Raw genomic sequence first — 25,918 nt, forward strand, 5'->3', positions numbered from 1 at the left:
CTGATCTGACACTAATTCTAGGAGACCCAAAACATCCCTGTGGTCCACCAGTCAGAGTAGGGATTTATGGAGATGAGGTGATCGGTTAGGTTAGAGTTAGGGTTGAAATTCTGAAATGTTTCTAGAAAGCAATACTGGTCTGACTTTACCTAACATTCTGACTTGTAAAGACAATCTGTATAAGGTGACAATATAGATAATAGGCCTTAGATATTCAAGGGAAAAAGAGACGAAAAGGAACAATTTCGGCCTATTTATTCCAAATAGTCCTTTGAATTATGCACTTTCCATCTTAGGTATAACACTGCTTTTTTCACTTTAGTTTTTCTAAACAAAAAATTCAGCAATACCAATGAACAGTTGATTCTTGAGAGTTGAATGACAATGACATCATATGAGCATGTCAAAAAAGAAAGAAAAAGTAGTAATATCTTATTTTTAAGCATCTACAGGGACTTTCAAAGGGGACTTTCTCAGTGAGTTCTCCTAGGAGGAGTAGGAAGGGTACTGTTCTCAGAGAGGAAAATAAGGTAAAGAAACAATATTATGAGATGAGGAAAGGAGGTAAAGGGACAATTTAGCTTACATAGGAGGTGTTCTATTCCCCTCCCTGGGGAGACTCTGGAAAACAAGATTTCTAAGATTAAGTATACTTTTTATTAGATCATATTACACTTTATGGTGGATTTCTGTCAGTGCTTTATTTCTCAATTCTTGAAATAAGTGTGATTCCACCATCTTAAGGAATGCAAAAAGAAGACATTGTTGTGATCATTACACTTTTTTCTGTGAAAGGCAGTAAAGGTTTATTATTTCTTGAATTTAAGGTTTCCAAAGCACTTAATGGATGTTTCAGAACACTTATTAGATTGTACGGATGTCTCTGTAAAACCCACTCCACACTCCAGATTAAGACTTCTTAGAAGAAAGAGCCTTTCTTTTTTTTTAACTTTCATTTATTTTAAATGTGTTTTTCCAGGACCCACCAGCTCCAAGTCAAGTAATTGTTTCAATGTACAGTAATTGTGGAGGGTGCAGCTCACAGTGGCCCATGCGGGAATCGAACCGGCAATCCTGGTGTTACAAGAATTGCACTCTAACCAACTAAGACAACTGGCTACCCCAGAAAGAGACTTTTTATACTCATCTTTATATGTTTGTCTCATCTTGCCTCACAGTAGTTGTCATATATACATATATAAGTATATGTGTATATATGTGTGTGTGTGTGTATGTGTGTGTGTATATATACGCATTTATGTATATAGCAACATTAGTAAACTGGTAGCTGTTCCTTGTTTGCAAACATCATTAGCAAATAAGGTGGCTCTCTGCAAACCAGGAAGAGCGCTTCTCCAGACACCTCATCTGACAGCACCTCTAGAACTGGGAGAAATAATTGTTTAAGCCACCTCGTCAATGGTATTCTAGTTTTGTAATCCTAACTAAGCACTTAGTAAATTCATGTCAAAGACATGAATGATATTCATGGGATAATCAGGATGATTCTTTAACCCTTTCCTCACTGGCATCCAGAACACCATCTCTGAGACTGAGAGAAGGACTGCTAGTTCCTACCCTCAAACTCCAATGTGTCCCAGGCAACAAGCCTTGCAGTCACCAGAGCATTTCTTTTCTCTCTGAGACCTAAGCATCCAATATTCTTGGTATTTTCTTTCATCCCACTCTTTACAGTTTGAACAGGCTTTAGTATTTATATGTTTTTCAAATTTTTAATTTAACAATCTAAGCAGAACTTTTCATATCTTGATTACAGACCCTTCCCCAAGAGCAAGAAGACCGTAGGCAAGAGAAAGCGAGGGGTTGGAGGTGAGACACTGGTATTTAAATTGGGGAAACCTGGTCACTCCCCAGAACGAGCAGAGCCAGAGTTTGGAGGGGGGTTTGGAAGCTGATGACCCCACGTGACCTCTGGGGCCCCGGGGCTGAGCCGACCCCGCCCCTCCGCCCGCCGCCGGGGGGCGCATGCGCAGCCCGTATTAGTGATGGAGGAGAGAAGATGGCGGAAGCGGAGTGAGTGACTTGCTGGTGACTGATGTCGTAACGGGGGGCGAGTAGGCGCAGCGACACATCCCCAGGGGGAAAGCTCTGGGCTCTTTCGTGGGCAGTGCGGGGAAAGGGAGACCCCAGAGCTTCCTTAGTGTGGAGGAGCCCGCTTGGCCCGTGTCGGGGGCGGAGGCGAACTGTAAGGGTCCAGTTAACCTCCAGGCGGGAGCGCCCCTTCAACCGTCTGGTCCCGGATCAGCGGAGCCCTGCACGCAGGGTCACCCTTGGGACGCTGGCCGCTGGGGTCTTCCGGGGGATGAGCTACTGTAGGCCTCGCAGGCGCTGTCATTCCTGCAAGTGGGCCCCGCGGGCAGCCTTGTCACGGCTGCCGGCGCCGGGGGCCCCGCGGAGGCTGGGTAGGGCTGGGCGGGTACTGCCAGGCCTCCTTCGCGCTCCTCTCTTCCTGATCCCGGCGCCACCCCACCGCTCCATGGGAGAACCCGAGACGTGGGGTTGTTCATCGCCCTCCCCGGGGAGGCGTGGAGGTGGTGTCCCAACGCCGGCCTTAGAGCGGCGGGGATCCTGCGGGTCTGGTCAGCCAGAAAACACCCTGGAAGGAAAGATCTTTCCTTTGGGTCTCTGGCTGCAGTTGATACCTCCCTAGAGGGGCCACATTCTTGTGTGGCCGTGTGATGGCATGCTTAGTTAGCGACACAAACTTAGCGTTTTCTGGGTAGGCCTCTGGTGTAGCAGGACTGCCGGCTGTATGTTGCAGGCATTACTCTGCAGAGACAGTGGAGTTACAGAAATTGTTCTTTTGTGCCAGGTATCCAAATGCATTTCAATGGTTTGGCCGGTCCCACTCACAATGTTTAGACTTGTGCCTACAATTTGGATTCTCTGTGATCATATTTGGTTAGTTACTAAACTGCTTACCGTTGAGTTTGGGTTTGAGGATGTGGCTGAGCAGAATAGCACTCTAAAAGAATGTAAGCCGGCTTTGTGCATATCATTGGTACACAGTTCAGACGTGTTATGACAGCCAGTAATTTGGAAAAAGTTTACCTTATCGACCACTAAGTCTGTAGGATGAACAGTTACCATGTGATGCTGTGATTTGATAATTGGAAGGCAGCTTGAAACACTATTTTAAAAAACCGACAGAGAAGCATAAAGGTGAATGAGTCATTTACTAATAAAAAGTAAGGGAAGAGTTAGTCCCCTCCCACACTTTTTTCCTTTCACTTTTCTGCTTATTAAGTTGAGATTTTTTTAAACATTTGATTCCTTGCAGAACATATAAATATTTACAGAAATGATATAAAGAACAAAGAAAACTTGTACATAAAAGGACACCATATGGGAATAGTGTATGCATGTGCAATTAGGACCAAATTCCTTTGTCTTTTGGTGAAGTAGAAAGTGTTCTTGTTACATTTTGTCAATGCTGCTAACATGAGGTGGGTTAGATTTTGTTTCGCAGAAGAAAAGACCAATAAGAAAGGCAGATAAAATCAGTATATTCTCAAGTGTGCTTTTCACCATTGTGGTGCATTTCTAACCCTACAACAATTACTCGTAGTTCTAGCTTTTTAACAATATGGAGGCCCTGAAAATTGACTTAAAATAAAATATTGTTTGAATTTATTCAGATACAGATTCTGTATTTAGTGGAATTTTGTACCATAACAGTGAAGTGAGTTTGTAATAGTGGAGGGGGAAAAAAAGCAAACCATCGGGAAGTCTTGTACAAAAATGTATTTTACTGTCCATACCTGAAGAAAGTGGCATAATTATGCTGTTTTTGAAATTTCAGGCAATTGTTCGGAAAAAGATTTTTAGTAAAGAAGTGGAGAAATTGTTGTCAGCTGCTTCTCTATTTACCCAGAGTAATCTGCTTACAAGTATTACTCAGAGTTATTAGATATACTAAGGACCAAGTAGACTAATTAGGGAAAAAGCCAGTGTGATTTTTTATAAAATTATTATTATTTTCTAAGAGAACTGATTTTTAAAGCAAAGTATATATGGTAGCCAAAAACTAAGCTTATTAGCACAAGTCCTTAGGCATCCTATTTAATGTCTAGATAAGAATGACCTTAATTTGTAATTAATATGGTCAAAAGAATGTTAATAAATATTTTAAAGTACTCTGGTGTTGCTTGAGTTTTTATTAGGTAGTTTAGTATTCTCTCATCACCTGTTTTGGTTTCAAAACTCTCATCTTCTTTCAATCACGAAAAGATAAACTTCAGGCCAAGCTTTATGTGAGTTACATATCCTGAATCATTTGAATTCAAATTTTGTTGGTATTAAGTATTAAATATACTATATATTTATATTTATGAAGTACTTTTTCTAACTGTTAGGTGCTGTCTGTATTTTGAGGGCCTTAGAAATTTAGACTGTTGCTGATTATTTCTTTGGAATTCAAATATTCTTTAAAGCCCAGAGGATAATACTTTTGCCAATACAAACCCTTTGCTATCTGCCAGATTTAAGGATCACAGTACAGCTATGGATAGTGAACCAAACCCTGGAACATCCTCTGTTTCGACAACAACCAGTAGCACCACCACTACCACCATCACCACTTCCTCCTCTCGAATGCAGCAACCGCAGATCTCAGTCTACAGTGGCTCAGACCGACATGCTGTACAGGTATTTCAGTTATAATGGGTAGGCTAAGACTTAGGATGCAATTAGTTTTTGCTTAAGCCAGATTAATCTATTGTTTCATATCCTTCAATAAGTTAAATGACGTCCTCTAAGTGAGTACAGTTAGAATTGTTAATGTGTGAAACATGCAAAAATTTATCTAATAATCATTCTGTTGAGGGGGCTTCCATGTATTGGCGTGTAGCTTATACAGTGATATGTCAGGAAAATTATAATTGGAAGGTCTCTAAGCTGCTGCTACAATGGAGACACTCAATCTAGAACCCAGCAGCAGAATGACTCTAGGTTTTTCTGGGTTACTTTATATTTGAACCCAAAATACAGACTATTAGGGAGATCTATGCAGGGCTGTAGATGCATAAAGAGGTTCGTTTTAAACCCAAGTGGTCCAAAAGCAGATAGTTTCATTCTAAAGCTCTTTAGGGGCAGAAGGAAAAGGGATATTTAGGAAAAGTCTTTGGCTCTTCACTTAGTTGAGAAAATGAAGTTTACTTAGTTAACCTTTACAGTAATGAAAATTGAGGCAGTGTGGTAGTATTGCATAAAAATGGTATGGGCATTGCAGTCTGATATGTTCTTTGTGTGAATTCCATTTTCTTTATCATTAGTAGCTGTGTAGGCTTGGGTGAGAGGCACAATCTTGAGCCTCAGGAAACTATAAAATGAGGGTGAGACTACCTACTTCATTAGTTACTATGAGGATTAAAGGAAGCATGTAGAGCATTAAATTATACCCGATAAATAATAATAGCTAATATTTATTGAACAATTGCTATGTGCCAAGCATTTGATAAATAATTTACATGGATCATCTCTTTTAATCCTCACTACACCTCTATAAAGTAGATACTATTATTATCTCCATTTTATCTATGGGAAAACCAGTATTTTAAGCAGGCTAACTCACTTTCCTAAACTAACATAGCCAGTAGGTTCTCTGACTTTAGAGTTATGTCCTTAACCACTCTATGAGGTCTTATTTTTTCCGTTACACCTGCTTACTCTCTATAGAATCCCCACAGTTGCATTCTACCCTGAAAATAACTGTTTGTGATGTAGTACTCTTCCCATTCATTATTGTAGAGTGGATATCTAAGTATAACGGCTATTTAACTGTTCTATGGTTTAGGATTATAAACTTATCATGGGTACAATCAGAATTGTTGGAGATCCAGGTAGTTGAAAAATTCAAACTGGGAATGCAGAAAGTGTTTTAAATGTTCTTCAGCTTTTTGAGGCAAGGGATATAGGGAAGAGTGTCTAGATCTTTTAGCATACAGATGATATAGTATTTTAATATGCCATTTCGTTCTCTAGTTTTTATCTAAGCTGGATGTGTTAGTAAAAAACAAAGTGTTACTCAGGGATATAATGTACAACATAGGGAATATAGTTAATAATATCATAATAACTTTGTATGGTAATAGAAGGTTACTAGACTTGTCAGGGTGACCACTTGCAAGATATATAGATGTTGAATCACGATGTTGTACACCTGAAACTACTATTATATTGTATGTCAGCTATACGTTAATAAAAAATTTTTTAAGAAGTGTTACTGCAGATGTATAGATACAGATAAATCTCACAAATACCACTAACATTAGTTTTTATGAGATCACAGAATTGCTTCCCCTAAAATGTAGTCAAGTATTTATTGAACTACTTAAGTAGTTTTTTAATACCTTCCAGCTTTCTTTTTCAGTCCTGTGAATTCTATGTACCTTCCTTGTTCCTTTAGAGCAGGGGTGTCCAAACTGCGGCCGGCGGGCCAACTGTGGCCCGCAATCCATTGTTAATTGGCCCGCAGCAAATTCCAAAAATATATTTAGTTTACTTAAATAAACCAGGTGAGGCAATACGTACTTCACCTCCAGTGAGTGGCCCGGCTGTTTGTGTATTTTACCGCATAGGGCCCTTGGTGAAAAACGTTGAAAAAAGTTTGGACACCCCTGCTTTAGAGGAACAAAATGAAAACAGTGTGCTGTATCTTTAACTTGTATTTAAAAAGTCTCTCTCCCATGAGTATGGCATTGAATGGTAAAGAAAGACTATGCTGACAATAGAAAAAATTACTATACTCTGACAAAAATATCCATCAAATAGATTATGTATTTGTTATTTTGGTTTGATTTTAGAATTTTGTTATGGAATTAGAAGAACATATATTTAAAAAATACAAAAAAAATTAAAATATATATTTAAAAAATGCAAAAAAAGAACATGTAGATTTACCTGACCAAAAAGACATATTGTTATAATTCTAAATTACTTAATGCTGATCTGTAGTCCCCTGCAATAAGGGGTTAGAAGCCCACATTGATTTTGTGACAAGGGTTTGTAGCAGGTCTAGCAATCTATAGTCGGAAAGATGAAATAGGAATACATATTATAAAAGCAAACAACACAAGGAAATATGCTTTCTTGGAATTTGGATAAAGAGATTCATGGCTTTGTAGTTCAAGGTGTCCTGTCTTAGATCCTCAAGCTGTAGGAGATGACTCTATTACTCCCTTAGTTCTTTGCAAACTGGTTTGATGCTGCTATTAGGCTTCTGGGCTGTGTCAGAGTCACTGTGGGCAGGAGGTGACTTTGGGGTGTGGTTGCAGACCATGTGACTGGCGTGGTTGGAACAGAAAAAGGATTTTTCTGTTAGAATACTGGACTTTTCTACATTTATCTATTTATGAAGTTTCAGGCTGAGATTTTATATTTTACTAATAACTATTCACAGTAATTAACAGTGAATAGAAACAATTGAAACAAGGAATCTGACATTTAAAAAACATTTTAAAACATTTGAAAAATTACATTTGAAAAAGTAATTAGTAATTTTCTAAAAATGAAATCTCTTTGTAATTTTTGTGATTATTCATATAATACCTACTCATTCTGTTTTTTCAGACATTTGAAGTACAAATGAGAAGATGAAAATCACCTCTAATCTAGCTACCCATCGGTAGTCTTTTAATGTTTTCCTGAATGTTTTTTCAGATTTTTTAGCATAAAAATGGTATCTTTATTCTGTATACTATTTAGTAACCTGCTTTTTTTCACCGTATGATATATTTGGGAATTTTTTTGTTAATAAATATAGATATATCTGTGCTGTTCAATATAGGAACTACTAGTTGCATATGACTTTATATTTAAATTAAAGTAAAATTAAAAACTCAGTTCTTTCATTGCACTAGCCACATTGTAAGTGCGCAGGAGGTGTATGTGGCTTGTGGCTGCTGTGTTGGATAGCACTGATCTGTGTTACTATTTGTGATGGCCGCAGGGTTATACAGATTCCTCTCTTTTTTATCCAACTTTTAATTTACATTCTTACTAACATTTGTGAGAGTATCTGTTTCCTCAGTTAGTAGTAGTATTCTTTTAAATCTTTATCCATCTGAAAGTTGGAAAATAGTATTGTGTTTTAATTTGTAAGTTTTGATTACTAATGAGATTGAAGATCTTTTCAAATGCTTGGTGGCAGTTTTTTCTTTTGCCCATACTGGGTGATGTTAATTTGTACAGATTAGTGAATCCTACTGATACATAACTAGGAGAGAACTATGTTAATAAGCTTGATGATGTTGAATATTAAAGTAGTGAAATTTCAAACTGCCACTTTTTTCACGGTGAAGGTTAAGGCTAAGGTTGTGATTTTGACATTGGTTCAATTGACTTATCACAGGTAATTCAACAGGCATTGCATCGCCCCCCCAGCTCAGCGGCTCAGTACCTTCAGCAAATGTACGCAGCTCAACAGCAGCACTTAATGCTGCACACTGCAGCTCTGCAGCAGCAGCACCTCAGCAGCTCCCAACTACAGAGCCTCGCTGCTGTTCAGGTAAGACTGAAACGGAATGAAGAATTAGGAGGCCAATTTGATATTATCTGTGGATAATTACTGAAAATAAACACATTGGGTATTATTTCAGAGTTCTCAGATGTTTTGTGATTATTTTTACTTGAGGAAATATAATAGTCTGCCACATGGAAGTTAATTTTAAAAAATGGATATGTTTTATATGTTACTTTATTGCTAGCTTTTTTCCACTGCTTTTTATCTACATGGCAGAAATGCTATACTGGTATCATGATTTTGTGTATAAAATTCTAGGTACAACAGTGAATACTTAGGGTTACATGAATTATACTTATATTTTAACAAAAAAGGTCTTTTTGTATGCAAATAATTTACATTTATTAAAAAGTCAAATAGTATAAAATTATTTATAAGAGGTGAAGTATAGGTGTTCCTTTCATCATCCACTGCTGTTTTCCACTTTTCAGAGGTGGCTTCTGTTTTAACAGTTTACTATGTATCCCTCTAGAAATTCTCTATATAAATATGCATATGCATGTTTCTAAAATCTAATCATACTGTACCTACTGATAATAGATGATTTTATGATTAAATGCTTACGTTTTAAAAAAGATTTTCATTATTCTGTTTATTTAAATAAAACTGTAAGTGAGATTTCATCATAAATTTTATTAGAGGAAGATGTCAGTTGAGTGAACCTGAAAAAGGTTTATTCCTGTTACAAACACATCCCCAGCTGTTGCTTCTTTTTGGTAGTGTAATTTTAAATAACATCGTGTTCATATGAGTTAGGAAACTGAAACCCACTGGCACTCGATGTAGCTTCAATTCCTTTTTATAACGTTGGAGTGGTGACTCCACTTCAAAGAAGACAGAGACCTGTAGAGCAAAACTGACAATGAATGTAGTTATTAAGATAAGACTAGCCTTTGGGTCCTCTGTTTTCACCATTCAGTTGCTTCTTTTTTTCTTAATCTATTTGGCCAAAGCTTGGTCCATGTTGACTGTGGAATGGATTTGTTTATAAATAGAGTTTTTGGCTTGTATAGTGGTTTTGTGGCATTATAATACTGGACAGTTTTTAACTTCAGGGTTTTTATAGACATATCATAAAGATTTTATTATTTTAGGCAAGTTTGTCCAGTGGAAGACCATCTACGTCCCCCACAGGAAGTGTCACACAACAGTCAAGTATGTCCCAGACATCTGTAAGTGCCCTAATTTTTTTCCCGGATTTAAAAAATTTTTATTACTGCTTTTCAAAAGTAAACTGTTAATATTTAAAAAGCTGTTATTGTATATTTGTTGAAATGCTATTTAAGTAACAAGTACCTAGACATAGGAATGATAAGGTCCAAGAGCTCAGAACCAATGTTAAACTTCTGAAAATCTGAGTATTAAAAGTATTTTTTGTATTATTTCTTATACATGCTTTCCCATTGATTGTATTCAGATCTTTTATGGTTCTAAGTGATTACAGTTTCCAGTGTGTATTGAAAACCTGAAATATACAATGCAGGGGTACTGCGCCATGCATTTACTGTAATATACTAAAGAATGTCATATCCTTGGTGGACATCTAAATGTTTCTAGCTTTTTCTGTGAAATTGGCATTTTATAAATTAACTTTTCAGCTTATGCTTACTTGAGTTATATGGGTCAAATTTTCAAGTATCCGCTCAAGATAGTGTAATTTATTTTGAGAAAGGAGTAAAAGAAAGCCGATTTGCTATATTGCACATATAGTATATTGGGAAATTGTGCTGAGTTTCCTGGTTAAAAGAAATTTGCAGGCATGGTAATACTTGTTTAACTTTTTATTTTGATATAATTTCAAATCGCAAGAATGAAAAAAGTTTTCTTTATACCTTTTACTCAGATTCACCAGTTATTAGCATTTGGCTCCTTGCTTTATCATTCTTTTTTTCCCTCTCTGCATATTTACATATTTTTCTGAACCGTTAGCGGGTAAGTTGAGACATGTTCCTTTACTCCTAAATTCTTTGATATGTATTTCTTAGGAACAAAGTCGTCTTTTTTTTGAAGCCACATGAAAATGATCAAATTCAGGAAATTTATTATTGATACATGCAGTCCATATTAAAATTTCATCACATGTTCTAGACTTCCCAACCCCATCACTATAGATATTTTGGACTAGATAATTCTTTGTTTGTGGGGGCTGTCTTGTACATTGTAGAATGTTTAGCAGCATCCCTAGCTTCTATCCATTTAGATACCAGTAGGCTATGGCCCTCCTTCTTCTCCTATTGCGTCAACCAAAAATGTCTCTAGGCAGTGCCAAATGTTTCTGGGGGCAAAATTGCCCCTGGTTGAGAACCACTGAGTTAACCTTATAATGTCCTTTATTTTTTCCTGATCCAAAATAGTAATAATTTAATATTTTGTAAAATTGAGTCCAGTATAGTTTGTAGATTGCCAGAAAATTGAAGGTGAACTTGTGCTCTATTTACTTCAGCTAAGGATATGGTCTTTGCTGACTAAGTACATGTATGGGAAGCATATAGTTGTTTTTCTAGGTATTGATCTGGTATTTTTAATTAAAAAATTCCTTTTTAGCATGGAAGTATCCTAGAACATGAATCAAAATAACTTTTGAAAAAGAAATTAACTTTTGATTTCTTAGACTGAAAATGTTAAAGTGAAGAAAGTGAAAAATCTAAGTAATGTAATCTGACCCTAAGCATTATACTATAGCTGTGGTTATTGATGTCAGATATATGTTTAATTAATATATTGGTAGTTCAGGAAAGGACTAGTAAACATTTTGTGGGCTGGTTAAAAAATTATAGACGAATTCTTTATTCTGTGAAATTCTGGAATAACACTGGCAAACAGAGATAAGTATTTTAAATTTTTTTCCCTTCACATTTTTAAAAGGTATTCTTTTAAACTTTTCTTCTCTCATTATGACTTCATGCATGTGACCTTCACAGAAATTACAGTTCTAGTGATTGTACTTATTTTTTAGACATTGTTAGTGCTACTTGTCATAACCACGCACCCTTGTGTAATGAAGTATGTCAGAACCTGTGAGTGGCTGGTGGGGGAAAAGAAGTAAGTAGGAAGAACAGATACTCAAGAAAAAAAAGGAGTAATATATCTAATTTTGGTTATTTTCTATCTCAGCTGAGCAATACGCTCAAGTGAGTTAACTAAGCAGTTCAAATTATGATACGCAAGGTAGCTTAGTAAATTTAGGTCAACCTCTGAAAAAGAGGCAGAGCATGGTGGCAGAAATGTCTCGATAGTGATAATGATGATCTGTCAGGTGGCAGTCTAGTCGTTTTTCAGAGTTTTGGTTTTTTTGAGGTAAGTTTCCAGAGAACAGTGAAAGCCATGGGAAATGGTTTTCAGTAGAAGAAAGGGCTACAAGGTAGGTTGTCAAGTCACTAGCCATATAATTTTGAGGTTGAAAGTAGGAGTGAGATCCCAATGGGGAAATGGAAAATTATTTTAAAAAATGGAGCCAGGGTCCAATCATACCACCTGGGGAGACTGTATGTGGAGAAAGCTGTTGTTAATTGAATGTGTAGGTCATTAGCGGGTGCCAGCATCCTCTTCTTTCCCCTCAATAGCACGAAGACTAATTCTGGATTCTTAACAGTAGTGAGAGGGGATTTTATGATTAATTCGCTGTAAAACTAGGTGGGACTGAGCCTTTAGATGTACTTCAACTGAATGGCACTAAGATTTAGTTAAATTTGATTTGCTAAAATGAAATATAAACCCATTAAAAACTTCTGCAAAAAAAAAAAAGTTATCAACAAAGTTAAAAAACAACAAAATGGTTGAAAATATATTTAAACCATATTTGCCAACCAGCTTATGTTTGGGCTCTTTGATATGTAAGATAAACAGAATTCACAAAAGACCTGCATTGGTGATTTTCAAAAGAAAGACTATTTTTGGCTTTTAAACACATGAAAATGTATTTCTCTTCTTAATGATAAAGAAATGTATGTAAAAACAACAATGATGTACTGTTTTCACTTATCAAATTACAAAGCAAAAGCATTGAGACAATACCCATTGTTGGCAAGGATGTGAGAAAGTATTAGGTTGGTGCAATAGGAATTGCAGTTTAAAAGGTTAAAAATAATTGCAAAAACCGCAATAACTTTTGCAGCAACCTAATAGGTAGACTCACACTATTAGAGGGAATGTAACTGGTACAGTTTTTCTGGAGAGTTATTTGGCAATGTATATGAAAACTTAAACTGTGCATGCCCTTTCATATAGCGCTCTCATTTTTAGTGATGTAATTTACTAAAAATTACAGATAATTATGTAAAAATGACAAATAATTGTGCAGTTATGCATTGTTTATAATAGTGAAAAATTATAAACAATATAACTGTCCATTATTTGAGGATTAAATAAATGATAGTTCATTCATACATTAGAACATTATGATAGCTACTAAAAGTGCTCTATGTGTGTTTGGATTTTCATTAGGCATTACGTTGAAAAAAAAGCAAGAATATATAGTATGATCTCATTTAACTTATTTAGGTTATGCTATTTTTCTTTTAGTTCTAAACTTCCCATTTGGTTTTTCTTTATATCTTCTATTGCTTTTCTGAGAGTATATTTTTTTTCATTTGTTTTAAGTGGGCTCATAACAGCTTGTTCAAAGCGTTTTTATGATGAATGCTTTTCATTTAGCTTGAGGTCTTTCTGGTTCTTGGTATGACGAGTGATTTTTGATTGAAACCTGGATGTTTTCAGTATTATGTTATGAGACTGTGGATCTTATTTAAACTTTATGTTTTCGTTGGCTTCTGAAATGGAGCATGTGTTACCTCTTTACTGCCATATGGGAGTAGATGTCCAGGTTCCCTGTTTGGTCTCCATGGACACCCAAGGAGGTGCTCCCCAGAATTGCTGAGTAGAGGTGAGATTTCTGGCTCCTCAGTAGGCCTCCATGAATGCCTTCCTGGCTGGGAGGTCGGACTGCCTGCTACTGCTCCCCACATGGTCCCCACTCATACTGCAGGGATGGGGCAGGTTGGCGGTGGTGTTACTGCCTGGCTGGGATCAAAGTCCTGGCTACATACCTGGCCTTCTCTGACACTAACCCTTTGGAGGGACTGGGGGGCTTGGGGTGCCTCATTACAGCCTGGCGAGGGTGGCAGTCTAAGTCTTTGCTGGTGTGGGTATGGATGTGGCGTGGCCACAATGTTTTCTGTGGTGTTTGGCTGAAGTACAGCAATTTTTGTCTAAAAGTTTTCTATGTTGCTAGGCCATCCTTTTCCTGGTCCTATATTCTAGAAAGAGCAATCTTTCATTGGGGCTTCTTTTTGTCTGCACCCATTGGTGTTTCTGGGTTGGTTACTGACTTCTTTAACTCCAAGTTTTGATTACATGAGACAAATGAAAACCCAAGGAGCTCACAACTACATTGTTCACTGGGTCCTGAGGTCCCTAGCCAGTCTGCTTTTCTCCACCTTTGGGATCATCTTACGTTTATTTTATATGTAACATACAGGGTTATTAGTTGTACTTAGGGGGAGGAATAGGGAAACATATGTCTTTCATCGTCCTAGAAACAGAATTCCTGTCATTTAACTTAATTTTTTAAAATTATATTTATGTATCTGTCTGATTATGCAGGAAGAAAATCTGTAATACACAACAAACTGTTCATCAGTGGTTCTCTCTGAGGAAGTAGATTAAAGAGCTTTATTTTGTCAATTTTTATATTGCCTAAATAAAAAAATATACTTTTGTTGTCTAAGAGACAGACAATACAAATGTATAGAGTAAATAGTCCCCTTTGCCCTGACAAAGTTTTTTGTGAAGCTTTCTTGTCTTACTACTGTTCATTTCTATACATAAATGTAAATAGATAGGCCTATGGTTAATTTTATTTGTATTACTGTAAGTGAAGTGCCATAATTCTCTCCTAAGTCTTAGGGCATTTTCAGCTGCAAAAGATTGTGTTTGGAAATTGCAATCGTAAATCTCTGAATGACTCAAAGGCTGTTTGTATCTCATTCCCTTTCTCTCTCTTTATTTTTTGGCCCTGGAATCTACATTATTCCCAAATGTTTTGACTATAATTCACGGTACTATTTTGTAAAAAAGGGGAAAACCTTATTTTTAATAGCTTTCTAGCTATTGTGCTAGACAAGGTGAGCTTTTGAAGCCCAGTTAGTTTTATGACTTCATTCATATATGAGTATTCATTCAACAAATATATACTGAGCATTTAATACATGCCAGACATCCTTCTAGGTGCTGGGAATCCAGCAACACAACAGACAAAATCTCTGTCCTTATGGAGCTAGGGATAGATAGTCAGCTAGTATATAAAATGTCATGTGATGGTAAGTGCTGTAGAGAAAAATCAAGCAAAGGAGGGGAATGGGATGAGGGAATTTGCTATTTTTAACAAGGGTGGTCAGAGAAAGCATTGCTAATAAAGATGGCATTTGAAGGAGGGTGAGGGAGGCAAACATGCTCAAGGAACAGAAAAGAGGGCAGTGTGGCTGGAGTGGAATGAGCAGGAGTATGACTTAGAGATGACATTAGAGATGTAATTATAATCTCGTCATGAAGAGATTATAAAACCTGTGGGTTTTACTCTGCATGAGTTGGGAAGCTATTGGAGAGTTTTTTCAGTAGGGAAATGACATGATCTCACACAGGTATCTAAGGGGCAAAGATAGAAGCAGGAAGACCAGTTAAGTGGTGCTTGTAATAATCCAAGACAGAGATATTGGTTGGTTGACAATGATGGTGACAAGTGTGATGCGAAGTGGTAAGCCAGATTCTGAATATTTTTTTCTCCAGTATTTTATTATAGGAATTTGGATATAATTCGAAAGTAGAGCTAACAGGATATGTTGATGAATTGAATAGAATTGTGAAGAAAGGCAAAGTGTTGAGGATAACTAGTATTTTGGCTTGAGCATCTGGAAGGATCTGCCAAAGCAGGTGTTGGAGAAGGAAATCAGGAGTTTGGTTTTGGACATTTTAAGTTTGTGATGTATATTAGACACTCACCTGTAGATGGTGAGTAGACTTGGATAAATGAGTTTGGAGTTCATGTGGGACTTCTGGTGATTAGTGATGCCTTGTACATCTCATGGAAAATTCAAGTCCCGAGTGCATGGTGACTTCACTGACAATTGTAGAAATCATGAGCGAAAGTTTGGTAGATGGAAATAAGGGACCTGGGTTTTAGTGTTAATTCTATGACTGACTGGTGACATGTCTTAGGGCAAGTCATTTAATGTCCTTATGTAAAACTGAGGTGTTTAGGTGATTTTCAGTCCTTTCATCCAGATGTCGTCTGATCTAGATCATGGAGAAATTGCAAGAGATGGTGCTATGCCCTGAATTGCATCTCAACAAATTCATGTGTTGAAAGTCCTAAAATCCTACGTGACTGTATTCGAAACAGGGCCTTTAAGGAGGTGACTAAATGATGTCATAGAGGTGGAGCCCTGATCCAGTAGACCTGGTGTCCTCATAAAAGAGGAAGAGATGTCGGAGTTCCTTACCTCCCTCCCGCTCTATTTGTCTCCCCCCATGGGAGGACCCAGTGAGAAGGCAGCCATCTATAAACCAGCAAGATCTCTAACCAGAACCTGAATGGCTGGCACTTGATCTTGGACGTTCTAGCCTCTAGAACTGTAAGAAATACATTTCTGTTGTTTAAGCTACACAGTCTGTGGTACTTTGTTATGGCAGCCTGAGCAGACTAAGATACCTGGGGCTCTGGACCTTACCCTAAGCTATAGGCAAAACAGTTCTATGATGTGTTTGAATCTGGGAGTTCAGAATAAGACTGCGTTTGAAGAATGGTTTCTATTAAAAAAAAAAGTTTGAGAACCAGTAGTTTAGATGTTAACCTAAGATTCTGTCTGGGTTTCTTAAATAGTTTATATGTATTATAAAAAAGCACCTGTCCCATAGTAAGAGTGTAATAAATATTTGTTGAAAATGAAATTAAAGGTGTTATAATCATCAACTAGAATATGTAATGCATAATATTAATTTTAATTCTTGATTACTGCAAGTCGATTATCTGCAATTCAAAGGATCATTTTAGGATATATTCTGATTGCCTGAAATTGCGTTATAGAAGAGAATCTATACCCTGACCTCAGTGATGAGATTCATTTGTTGCCAGTTATGGACAGGCAGCCAGTTAGCAGGTACTGGGCATACAGATGAGTGACAGTCCCTTCCCCCAGGGACAGTAATGCGCATTTGAAGAATTATGCCTAGGCATATCAGTCAATAACATAACAGTGTATAATTAAGTGATAAATGCCGTGGGAGTTAACAGAAAAGAGGTCTTTGGGGTTGGATAGTTGGGGAAGACTTCTTGTATGGGATTTAACCAGAGCTTCAAAAAATATGTAGAGTTTGCAGAGAAGAGGACTTACCATGAGCTCATGATCCTGAAACAGCAGAACTTACTTCCAGGAATTCATTTCTGTGCCAGTACGGCCTTACTGAATGCCAGCGTGGTTCCAGGCATGCTGTTTGGTGCCGAGAATTCAAAGTGAGCAAAGGTTTTAGGGTACAGTGTATTACAGGATATGGAAATATAAACAGTCAAAGGGCACTGTAATACGAGTTTTGTTTTACTGGAGTATCTTCTAATAACTACTTGTGAAGGGTATATGGAAGATAAACTTGGAATCTTTATAGATCTGCAAATTCCCTCCCCTTACCTTTTAAAATAATTATTTTTACATAAATTCTACATTGAAAATAATTTTTCTTAGTAAATTTGAAAGCAAGCACCATTGTTTTCAAACTCTTAGTATTGCTGAAGACGAGGCTGATGTTAAGTCTCATTAGCATTCCTCTGGGGGTAATTGGTTCTTTCTCTCTCTTGTATTTTAGGTTTGTCTTTCTTTAGTTTTTTGGAGTTTCATGAGGATGTGTGCAGATGTCGTTATGCAGGACACTTATTGGACCCCCGTAGTGTGAAAACCAGGTGTTCAGTGTTCATGTGTATGAAACTAAAATGGATTTAAAATTTTTTTATTTCTTGCTCTTTTCTCTGTTCTTTCTTTCTAGAGCTCCTTAGTTGGATGTTGGTCTTTCTGGATTGATCCTTTATTTCTTTTAGCTTTTTACTCATTTTCTGTCTTTATCTTTTTACTTTGTTTTGGGATATTTCCTTCCTTTTAAAAAACGCTTTCCTTTTATATTTAGGAAAAAAATTATTTCAGCCGTTGTATTTCCAATTTCTATGAGCATTTCTCATTCTTTTTTCATAGTATACTGCTTTTCTATTATGGATGAAATATTTTAGATTTCTGTTATGATACTTATCTAATTTTAAAATACTTTTCGTCTGTTTCCTGAATAATTTATTTCCTTAGGAACTGTCGTGGTCTTTTTCTTTCATGCTGCTGGTTTTTCTCTTATAAGAGAAAGCAGTTTCTTCTTTAAAAACTTGGTTTTCTGCTTATATTTGAGAGTGAGTGATTATTAGAATTAATCAAGGTGCATTACTTCCACTGCTCTGAAAATAGATCTGCCCCCAGCAGCTCTTTCCTTAGTGGAAAGTCTGATAAGAATTTCTGTATTTGCATGTGGGAATAGCAGAGGTTGTGACAGTGGAAAGGATATATTTTTGGCAGGTTTTAGAATTGAAGGTATGCAGGTAAGAAGCTGGCCATAAGGCTGATGAGCAAGTTTCAGAATAAGGAGGATTTTACTTCAAGATACGAGTGTCCATGCTAGAAGCCTAGCTTTTCCTTGGCAGTTCTTTGACTTATTTAGAGGAGACCTTTCTTTCTCGGTCTCAGTGCCTGTTCTAGGTGGGAGAGGGATGGTGTTATGACTGGCGAGTCTGTATCCTGGGTGGACTTGCAGATAATCCTTCAGGTTCTGGCCCCATTGCTTCCAGCCTCTAAATCTTGGGTCTAAATCCGCTTTGGTCTGTTTCTTCCTATATTCTGGACTGCAGCTTCCAGCTGTTTCTTCTGTCAGTACGATGCCATCTTCTTTGGGTCTAGAAATGTGATGAAGTATCTTGATACAGATGGCACCCTCCTCTCTCTTTCTTTTTGCTTTATGGGTGTGTGTTTTTGTTGTTTGATGTTCTTTTATCCCCAAGTTTTTAAAAAAATATTTAAACCTACAGAAAAATGGAAAGACTAAGCAGTGACCCTTGTATGCCCTTCATGTAGCTATTTATGCCAATTATTAAGTTTGTCATAATGTGCTATATCTCCCTCTCTATCCACTATATATGCACTGTTTTCCTGGGAGAGAGAGAAGACCTTTGTGTATTAAACGAAGATACACAGGACATCCCACCGGCATTGTGTGATCCTTAATTAAATTCTAGATGGGAGAAAAGGGCATAAAAGGTATTTTGGCGACTACCTGAGGGAATCCAAATATGGAGCATATGCTAGTTATTATTTCTTAATATTACATTTCTTAGGTGTGATATATTACTGTGGTTGTATAGGACAGTCTCCTTCTTGGGTTAATACATGCGAAAGTACTTAGGACTGACGTGTTGTGATCTCTTCAACTTATTATTTTTTCTTAATTTATTAAGAAAAGTACACTTATTGTGTCAGTGAGATTATTTTTAGATCAATAACCTCAAAAATGTTCAGTTTTCCCTAAAAATGTCTAAGTCAGATCAACCACATATCAAATGAATTCATCATGATTTAATTTGAGAGAAAATTTCTTGCTTGTAACCAGTCATTCTCAGTGTCCTATTGCTAAGGTACTCATTCTCTACTATTTTAGGGAATATTTTAAGTTTTAAAACTCATTGTTTTCAAGGATTTTAAAAAATATATAATTTCAAATGATTGAGCTTAGAAACCTATTGCAAAATTTAATACTAGTCTAAAATAAAGCTGTGAATATTTTTATGGTCATGAGTAGCTTTACTGCATTCTTGTAAAATATTCCAAGTAAAAAGTAAAAAAAAATGTTAAGTCCCTTCAGCCTCCTTTCCCCTACAGTCCTTCTGTCTCCTTAATTCGCGGGATATCCCTCCAGATCTTTGCCTATGCATCATGGGCATACGTGGCATAAAGAAATGTATGTATATGTTTAACACACGGTTTTTTCTGCACGTGGTAAACACAGGGAGGTGTTCTGCATTTTGTCTTTTACGTTTAACAGTAGGTATTGAGATCTTTCTTGGTTAGTACACAGAGCTCAGTCTCACTTACTTAAGCGACTGTGTAGTATTGCGTAGTATAGATGTGCTTTATCTTAGATAACTACCCCCGTTGCTGGACATCTAAGTTATTTCTAATGTTTTCATTGTTTTAGCATTGCAGCTTTTCTAGGGTGTCAAAATCTGAAAGCAATTGGGAAATGGTGAGATTGTTTTGCTGTGTTTTTTTTATAGCTTTTATAGAAGAAAGTAGAATTAATAGTTTCTATAATAGGGTAGGCATTTCATTTAATTTCATTATTAAAAATGTAGTTTCTTAAGGAATCCTTCATGGGTAGATACTATTACTTGAAATTTCTATATAGTTTTATATGTCTAGATATTTGAATTACATAAAAATTCCCACTGAATAATGAGGCAAGGAAATTCATATGCTGCTCTAAAGGGATAAAAACAAAACAATATAGCAAAATAAACATTGAAAAGGAAAATAGCATTTCCCCTTTATACTAATGTTAATTCCTACAGACAAAACCTTTGAAAAAGAAAATATAGGTCATTCCAGATTTTACCCCAGGAGGCATTATTCATCTTTAACATTTGGACTATTCTTCCAGGGTGTGTGTATGTGTATCGAATCTAATTATAAACAGTTTAGTGAGTACAGTAGTCCCCTGTTATCCACAGGGATCCATTCCAAGACACCCATTGGATGTCTGAACCTGCAAATAGTACAGAATGTTATATGTATGGTTTTTTCCTATTCATATATATCTATGATAGTGTTTAATTTACAAATTAGGTACAGTAAGAGATTACCAACAATAATTAATAATAAAATACAACGATTACAACAATATACTGTAATAAAAGTTATATGAATGGCTTTGGGACCATTATTAGGTAAAATAAGGGTTACTTTCACCTAAGCCCCAGGTCCTGGTAACTGAGATGGCTACTCAGTGACTAATGGGCAGGCAGCACATAGAGGATGGATACACCAGACAAAGGGATGATTCACGTCCTAAGCAGGACGGAGGAGGATGGTGCGAGATTTCTGTATGCTACTCAGAATGACATGCAATTTAAAACTTATGAATTGTTTATTTCTGGAATTTTCTATTTAATATTTTTGGGCTATGTTGACCATGGAAAGCAAAACCACGGATAAGGGGGGAGTACTGTATGCATTATTGTTTGTGCCAAAAAATGTATATAGGTGGACACTTTGGTCAATGCTGCTCAAGCAGCAGCTTGCCATAACCAGAAGTGTCTGGCCGCTGATGGTAACTAACCACTTTGAGCACCTCTTGTAATTGCAGAAGTCAAACGTGACGTGTATTCATCTTTTGTTATTGGTATGTATATATTGATTATTACAATTTTAATAGTTTTTCCATTTCTTAAAATATGTATACATTTTTGGCACCCTCTGTATACAGTACAGTCATTTTTCTCTCAATATATTTTCTCATGTGATATGTACATATACATACACAGAGACATTTGTATGTAATTAAAGAAGTGGGATAATACTCTACATGTTATTCCATAGTTTTTTCACTCAACAGTGGGTCATTAAGATATTTTCATGCCATTTAATACAGGTATACATCATTCTTTTAATGTCTGTGTACTGTAGATATACTTGATTGACTTTGATTAATCAAATGCCATAGTGGCTCTCAAATGGGCTTTGGCTCTAGGGACTACTCTGGGCCAGAGAGCCTGTGTGAACCTTTTGGGGGCACCAAGAGATGGTTGAGAGCTAAGTGGTTTTTCTTGGCAGACTTGGTTTTCTCTGCTGACTCTTGGAATTAGTGCCAGTGGGGAGAGAGCTTCTAGTAATAGGGTCAGGGAGTAAGTTTCTTTATGAAGTGTGGGGCTTGTGGTATGAAGTGCAAGGATTGGCCAAGCCTTTAAAGTGAAAGAGCATTAGGAGAGTTGGGACGGAATTGACAGAGAAAATAATGGAAACAATTTGGGCATCTGGTTCAGGTCAGCAGAGCAAAGCAGAAAATAGAGGAGAGCCTGATCAGTTGTGGAAAGGAAAGGAGGATTTTTTTTTCAGTCAGGCCTGCTGTGGAGATGGGCCTCTTGCAGTGGTGGTCCTGACCACTGGGTACTCATTAGTAGACATTGCCTGAAATGTTACTAACTATATGGAGCTTAAAAATAAACATGGTATTTGTTCTTTGATCTCAGAACTTAGACAAAGTAGAATGCAGGTGGTTAAGAAGTTTTCTTACTTCCTTTTTTTCTTTTTTAAGAAAAAGAAAAGCATTCTGTTTGTACTTTGTGTTCTACTTCCTTAAAGAGTACTTTCAAGCATTTTGGCTATCAGCCAGTCATTTTTTAAAAAGACTTTTATTATGTTTTTGTTAAATCGTGTGTGGTCTATCCTTACTAGAGTCGCTCAGCCTCTCTTTGCCTTTCTCTTCTTTCCTCCCTTCCTTCCCCATCTCTTTCATCACTGACTGGGAAAAAAGTGACAAGGCATTATTACTGCAGAGTGACCCAAATCAGCGAGCTTTCAGGATATAGGAAAGCCCTGAATGCCAAAATACATGAGTTGGAAAACCTGGGTCCAGTTTTATACTGCTGAGTGACTTAATCTTTGGAGCAAGGCTTTCCCCAAAGTGTCTGTTTATAGAGTGATGTAAAAAAGAATAAGTTTTTTGGGGGACTTATTAGTAATTTATTATATAGCATCAAAAATACAGTTGTACTGATATCACACTGTCTGCATTTTTACTCTATTTTGTTATGGTCTATATCAAAACATTTTTTTTCTCATACACACACTCATGCTCTTTGATGGGCTTATATATTATATTACATTAAAACTATGAAGTATGCCTTAAAATAACCTGGCATTCATTAACTTAATAAACTTACTGAATGAAGACATTTTTATAGATATTGGATATATAAAGATGAATAACACGTGGTCCCCACTCTCTTAAATTGTTATTTAGAAGGGAGGGATAGAAATATATGCTAGAAGTATATGGAAGTTAACAGGCAAGAAGGAGGAGGAATAGTTCTATGGGATGTAGGGATGCCTGAAAAGCTTATTAGAGCAGAAGCTTTTTGAAAGGAAGTTGTTCGCTACATAGGTGGGGATGGGATGAGGCAGGAGGAGGATGACCAGGCCCGGCCAGAGCACTGTTACTGGGGCCACGTAGGCCTGAGACATCACGACATTGCAGAGAGCGTCATATGGCTCGTGAGAAGGGTGTGTGTGGAGGAGTGAGAGGAGATGATGCTAGAGTCAGGGGAGGCTGAACATTATCCAGAAGGTCTTTAAATGGTTAATTATTAATAAAATCAGGGAAAGATTATCTGGCAAGTAGGAAGAGGCAAGATTCCAAGTAGGGAGATCAGTTTGCATCTGTTAAAGTAACCCAGGTGGACGTGCTGTAGGCCCAGACTCAAACTAAGTGATTAAAAATCACAATGAAAAGGAGAATAAAGGTGTAGAAACAATGAGATGTGTGTGGTAAAGGAGAGGGAAGAATCAGGATGACTCCCAGATAATCTGTTGTGGGGGGTTTAAAAATACCAGTGGCCATTTGAGGAGGAGCTGGTTTAAGAAGGAATAATAATGAGTTTGGTGTTTGAACATGTTGAGTTTCGGTTGGTAAGAGACATCCAGAAAGATGTGTTCTGTGGATGTTTGGATCTGGAGCTCAGAATAAGAGTGTCATCAAGGATTGAGAGTCATCAATCCTTTGAAACTATAGGATTAGATGTGATAATCTGGGAATTCAAGAAGAGAAATGTTGAGGACAAAGCATGAACATTTTGGGGGTGGGCCAGAAAGAAGAGCTGGTAAAGAATGTTGAAAGGGAATGGTCTGAAAAGCATCCACTGAATTTGTCAGATAGAAGGCATTGGTGGTTATTGCTAAAGGGGTTTTAGTGGTATGCTAGAAGTAGAAAACAGATTGCAGACTAATTCTGTATTTTGTGTTTATGTACTGAACTACAGGATTACGTATTAAAATTAAATACTTAAACGATACAGCTAAATTTAGGGAATTAATTAACCAACTCTTGTATACCCCCTGTATAGTTTTTTTTTTTAATTTTTTATTTTAAAATAAATATAGACTCATGGGAAGTTACAAAAATAGTACAGAAAGGTCCTCCTGTATAGCCTTCACTCAGCTTCCTCCAGTCATTTCAGTTTAACAAATGTCCTAGACTAGTGCAAATGCTAATGTTTGGGGTGGATTATAGAACTGTACAGGCAGTGTAAATTTGGATTCTGTACCCCCACGTGGCACAAGCCTGGTGTTTTGATTCTCATAGAAGCCTCTCTCCCTCCACTGAGCAGGGCAGATGGCAAACTTCCTCGCTGTTTCTCAGGATATGGGTGGAGCTTTTCCAGCTCCCTTTTCATATATTAAGCAGCCCTTTTGAGGATCTTGGCTCAAAATAGCGTATTTACTTCCAGCTCTTCCCCGAAATAGGCTCAAAATCAGGTCTTCTGTATCTGTAAGCTAGTACCCCCCAAGTCTGCCTTGAAGTCAGCTGCAGCTTTACATCTTTGAGTTTCTTCCTTTCTGGCACCCAGAAATTCCCTTCTCCCCTTCCCTTTTTTGAATTCAGCTATATATTCTTATTTTTCATGTTGATCTATCATTGCAGTTAGTGTATTTGGCACAGGATGTATTAGTCCAGTCTGCCTTATTGCTTGAATCAAAAGTCTAATAAACAATTTCTTAATTTTATTCTCTGCTTTGTCCACAAAAAGGATTTGAGGTCAGATTATGTTACTCTCATTAAAAATATTATTTATTTTTAAAATGGGTGTTACATGCATAAGGTATGACCTTGGAAAGATAAAAAGGGTATACGTATTTGCCTTTGCCCTGTTCCCTACCTATGCCACCTGGTTTACCTTCAAAGATACAATTGTTACTAATCTCTTATGTATCCTAGAAATAGACTATGCACTAATTTATTCTTTAACAGTAGTTTTAAACTTTAAATAGTGTTTATAATTTAATTCTGTCTGTTTGACAAGTAGCAATTGTAGTTTCTTCTCTGAGAGCTTTTTGGGGGAGAATGTTTTTGCTAATTATATGTTGCATGTGTTTTTATATATATGAATGGATTATCTGTGTTTTAATTTTTGTTCACTTCAGAAACCCCTCAGAATGTGACAGAAACTGACAAATTAGTGTAAACGGTTGATTTGAATGTTTTAAGTTATTATGTGGAATATTAAATTAATGGAACATTAGCCATAATATTTGGGAGGTAGTGGAAATGATATTTTAAGATACTGGAATCTTATTGAAACACATTGAGGATATCCTTCAAAATTGTTCTAATTACTAACCAGTAAATGCTGTCATTTGCCTATACGCAAATAATTGCCCAAGGAAGTGAGGGGCGTCTGTTAAAGATGAAGCCCTCTCTTCCAGGTTCCTTAGCCACTGTATATACCATCGATTGCCTGAGTGCAGCTTGGTGACATTCAGTGACCTGGAAGCAAGAAATGGAAGCCTATGACCTAATATGTTTTCTTCCTTAGATCAACCTCTCCACTTCTCCTACACCTGCACAGTTAATAAGCCGTTCCCAGGCTTCCAGTTCCACCAGCGGCAGTATTACCCAACAGACTATGTTACTAGGGAGTACCTCCCCCACCCTAACGGCAAGCCAAGCTCAAATGTATCTCCGAGCTCAAATGGTAAGATGTGAGCTACCAAATTTTTTCAGTGTTTAAGGACTTGAGATAGATCAAAATATTTCTTGATTTGATGCAATAAGAGGCATTTTTAATATTGAAGAAATGTTTTAACCATTTTTTTGTGTGTGCATGTGCTTAGCTCTTGTACATTTATGTCATGAAAAGTTCTACTTTTAATTGGTAGGCCTTCTTGGTGTATCAAATAGTAATCAGCAACATCGGGAAGCTTAACAGATTCTGTATCATAGGAGTCATTATTTTTTAGTATCACATTTTACTGATTTCAAACCTTTTTTCACATTTTAACATCTCTGAAACTGAAATGCATTTTATAAGTGATGTCATCTTACAGTTATAATTGGTCCTTATAGTGATACATAAAATTATTGTATATCTTTGACATCTTAGATTTGATGAAATAGTTAGAAATGTTAAAAACTTGGTTGTTTTAACATAAGTTAGAATTTATATTGTGGAATCTTCTGAAATTTGGATTGGAATTCCTGGTAATTTACCAGATGATTCTTAGCTTTGGTTATTCCCATCTCAAATTCTGA

The 25,918-nt window shown here is 36.8% G+C and overlaps 1 protein-coding gene across 9 annotated transcripts in view; it reads left to right on the plus strand.

Moving 5' to 3' along the window:
• Window positions 1-1,990: 1,990 nt before the first annotated feature.
• PHC3 (polyhomeotic homolog 3) overlaps window positions 1,991-25,918 on the plus strand; it is a 71,524-nt gene continuing 47,596 nt past the window's right edge. For 7 of the 9 annotated variants that reach the window (XR_004424880.1, XM_033125571.1, XM_033125601.1 and 4 more), the window contains exons 1-5: window positions 1,991-2,034; window positions 4,503-4,668; window positions 8,372-8,527; window positions 9,637-9,714; window positions 25,203-25,361. Coding sequence is in view for 8 of the 9 variants with exons in the window: in XM_033125571.1 (XP_032981462.1) it covers window positions 2,021-2,034; window positions 4,503-4,668; window positions 8,372-8,527; window positions 9,637-9,714; window positions 25,203-25,361 (573 nt within the window). In the remaining variant the exon portion in view is untranslated. Of the gene's footprint in view, window positions 2,035-2,836; window positions 2,923-4,502; window positions 4,669-8,371; window positions 8,528-9,636; window positions 9,715-25,202; window positions 25,362-25,918 lie in introns of those variants that run through there. The other 2 variants (XM_033125578.1, XM_033125585.1) reach the window with 2 other exon arrangements.

The sequence above is a fragment of the Rhinolophus ferrumequinum genome, chromosome 2, assembly GCF_004115265.2.
Source record: "Rhinolophus ferrumequinum isolate MPI-CBG mRhiFer1 chromosome 2, mRhiFer1_v1.p, whole genome shotgun sequence".
NCBI lineage: Eukaryota > Metazoa > Chordata > Mammalia > Chiroptera > Rhinolophidae > Rhinolophus > Rhinolophus ferrumequinum.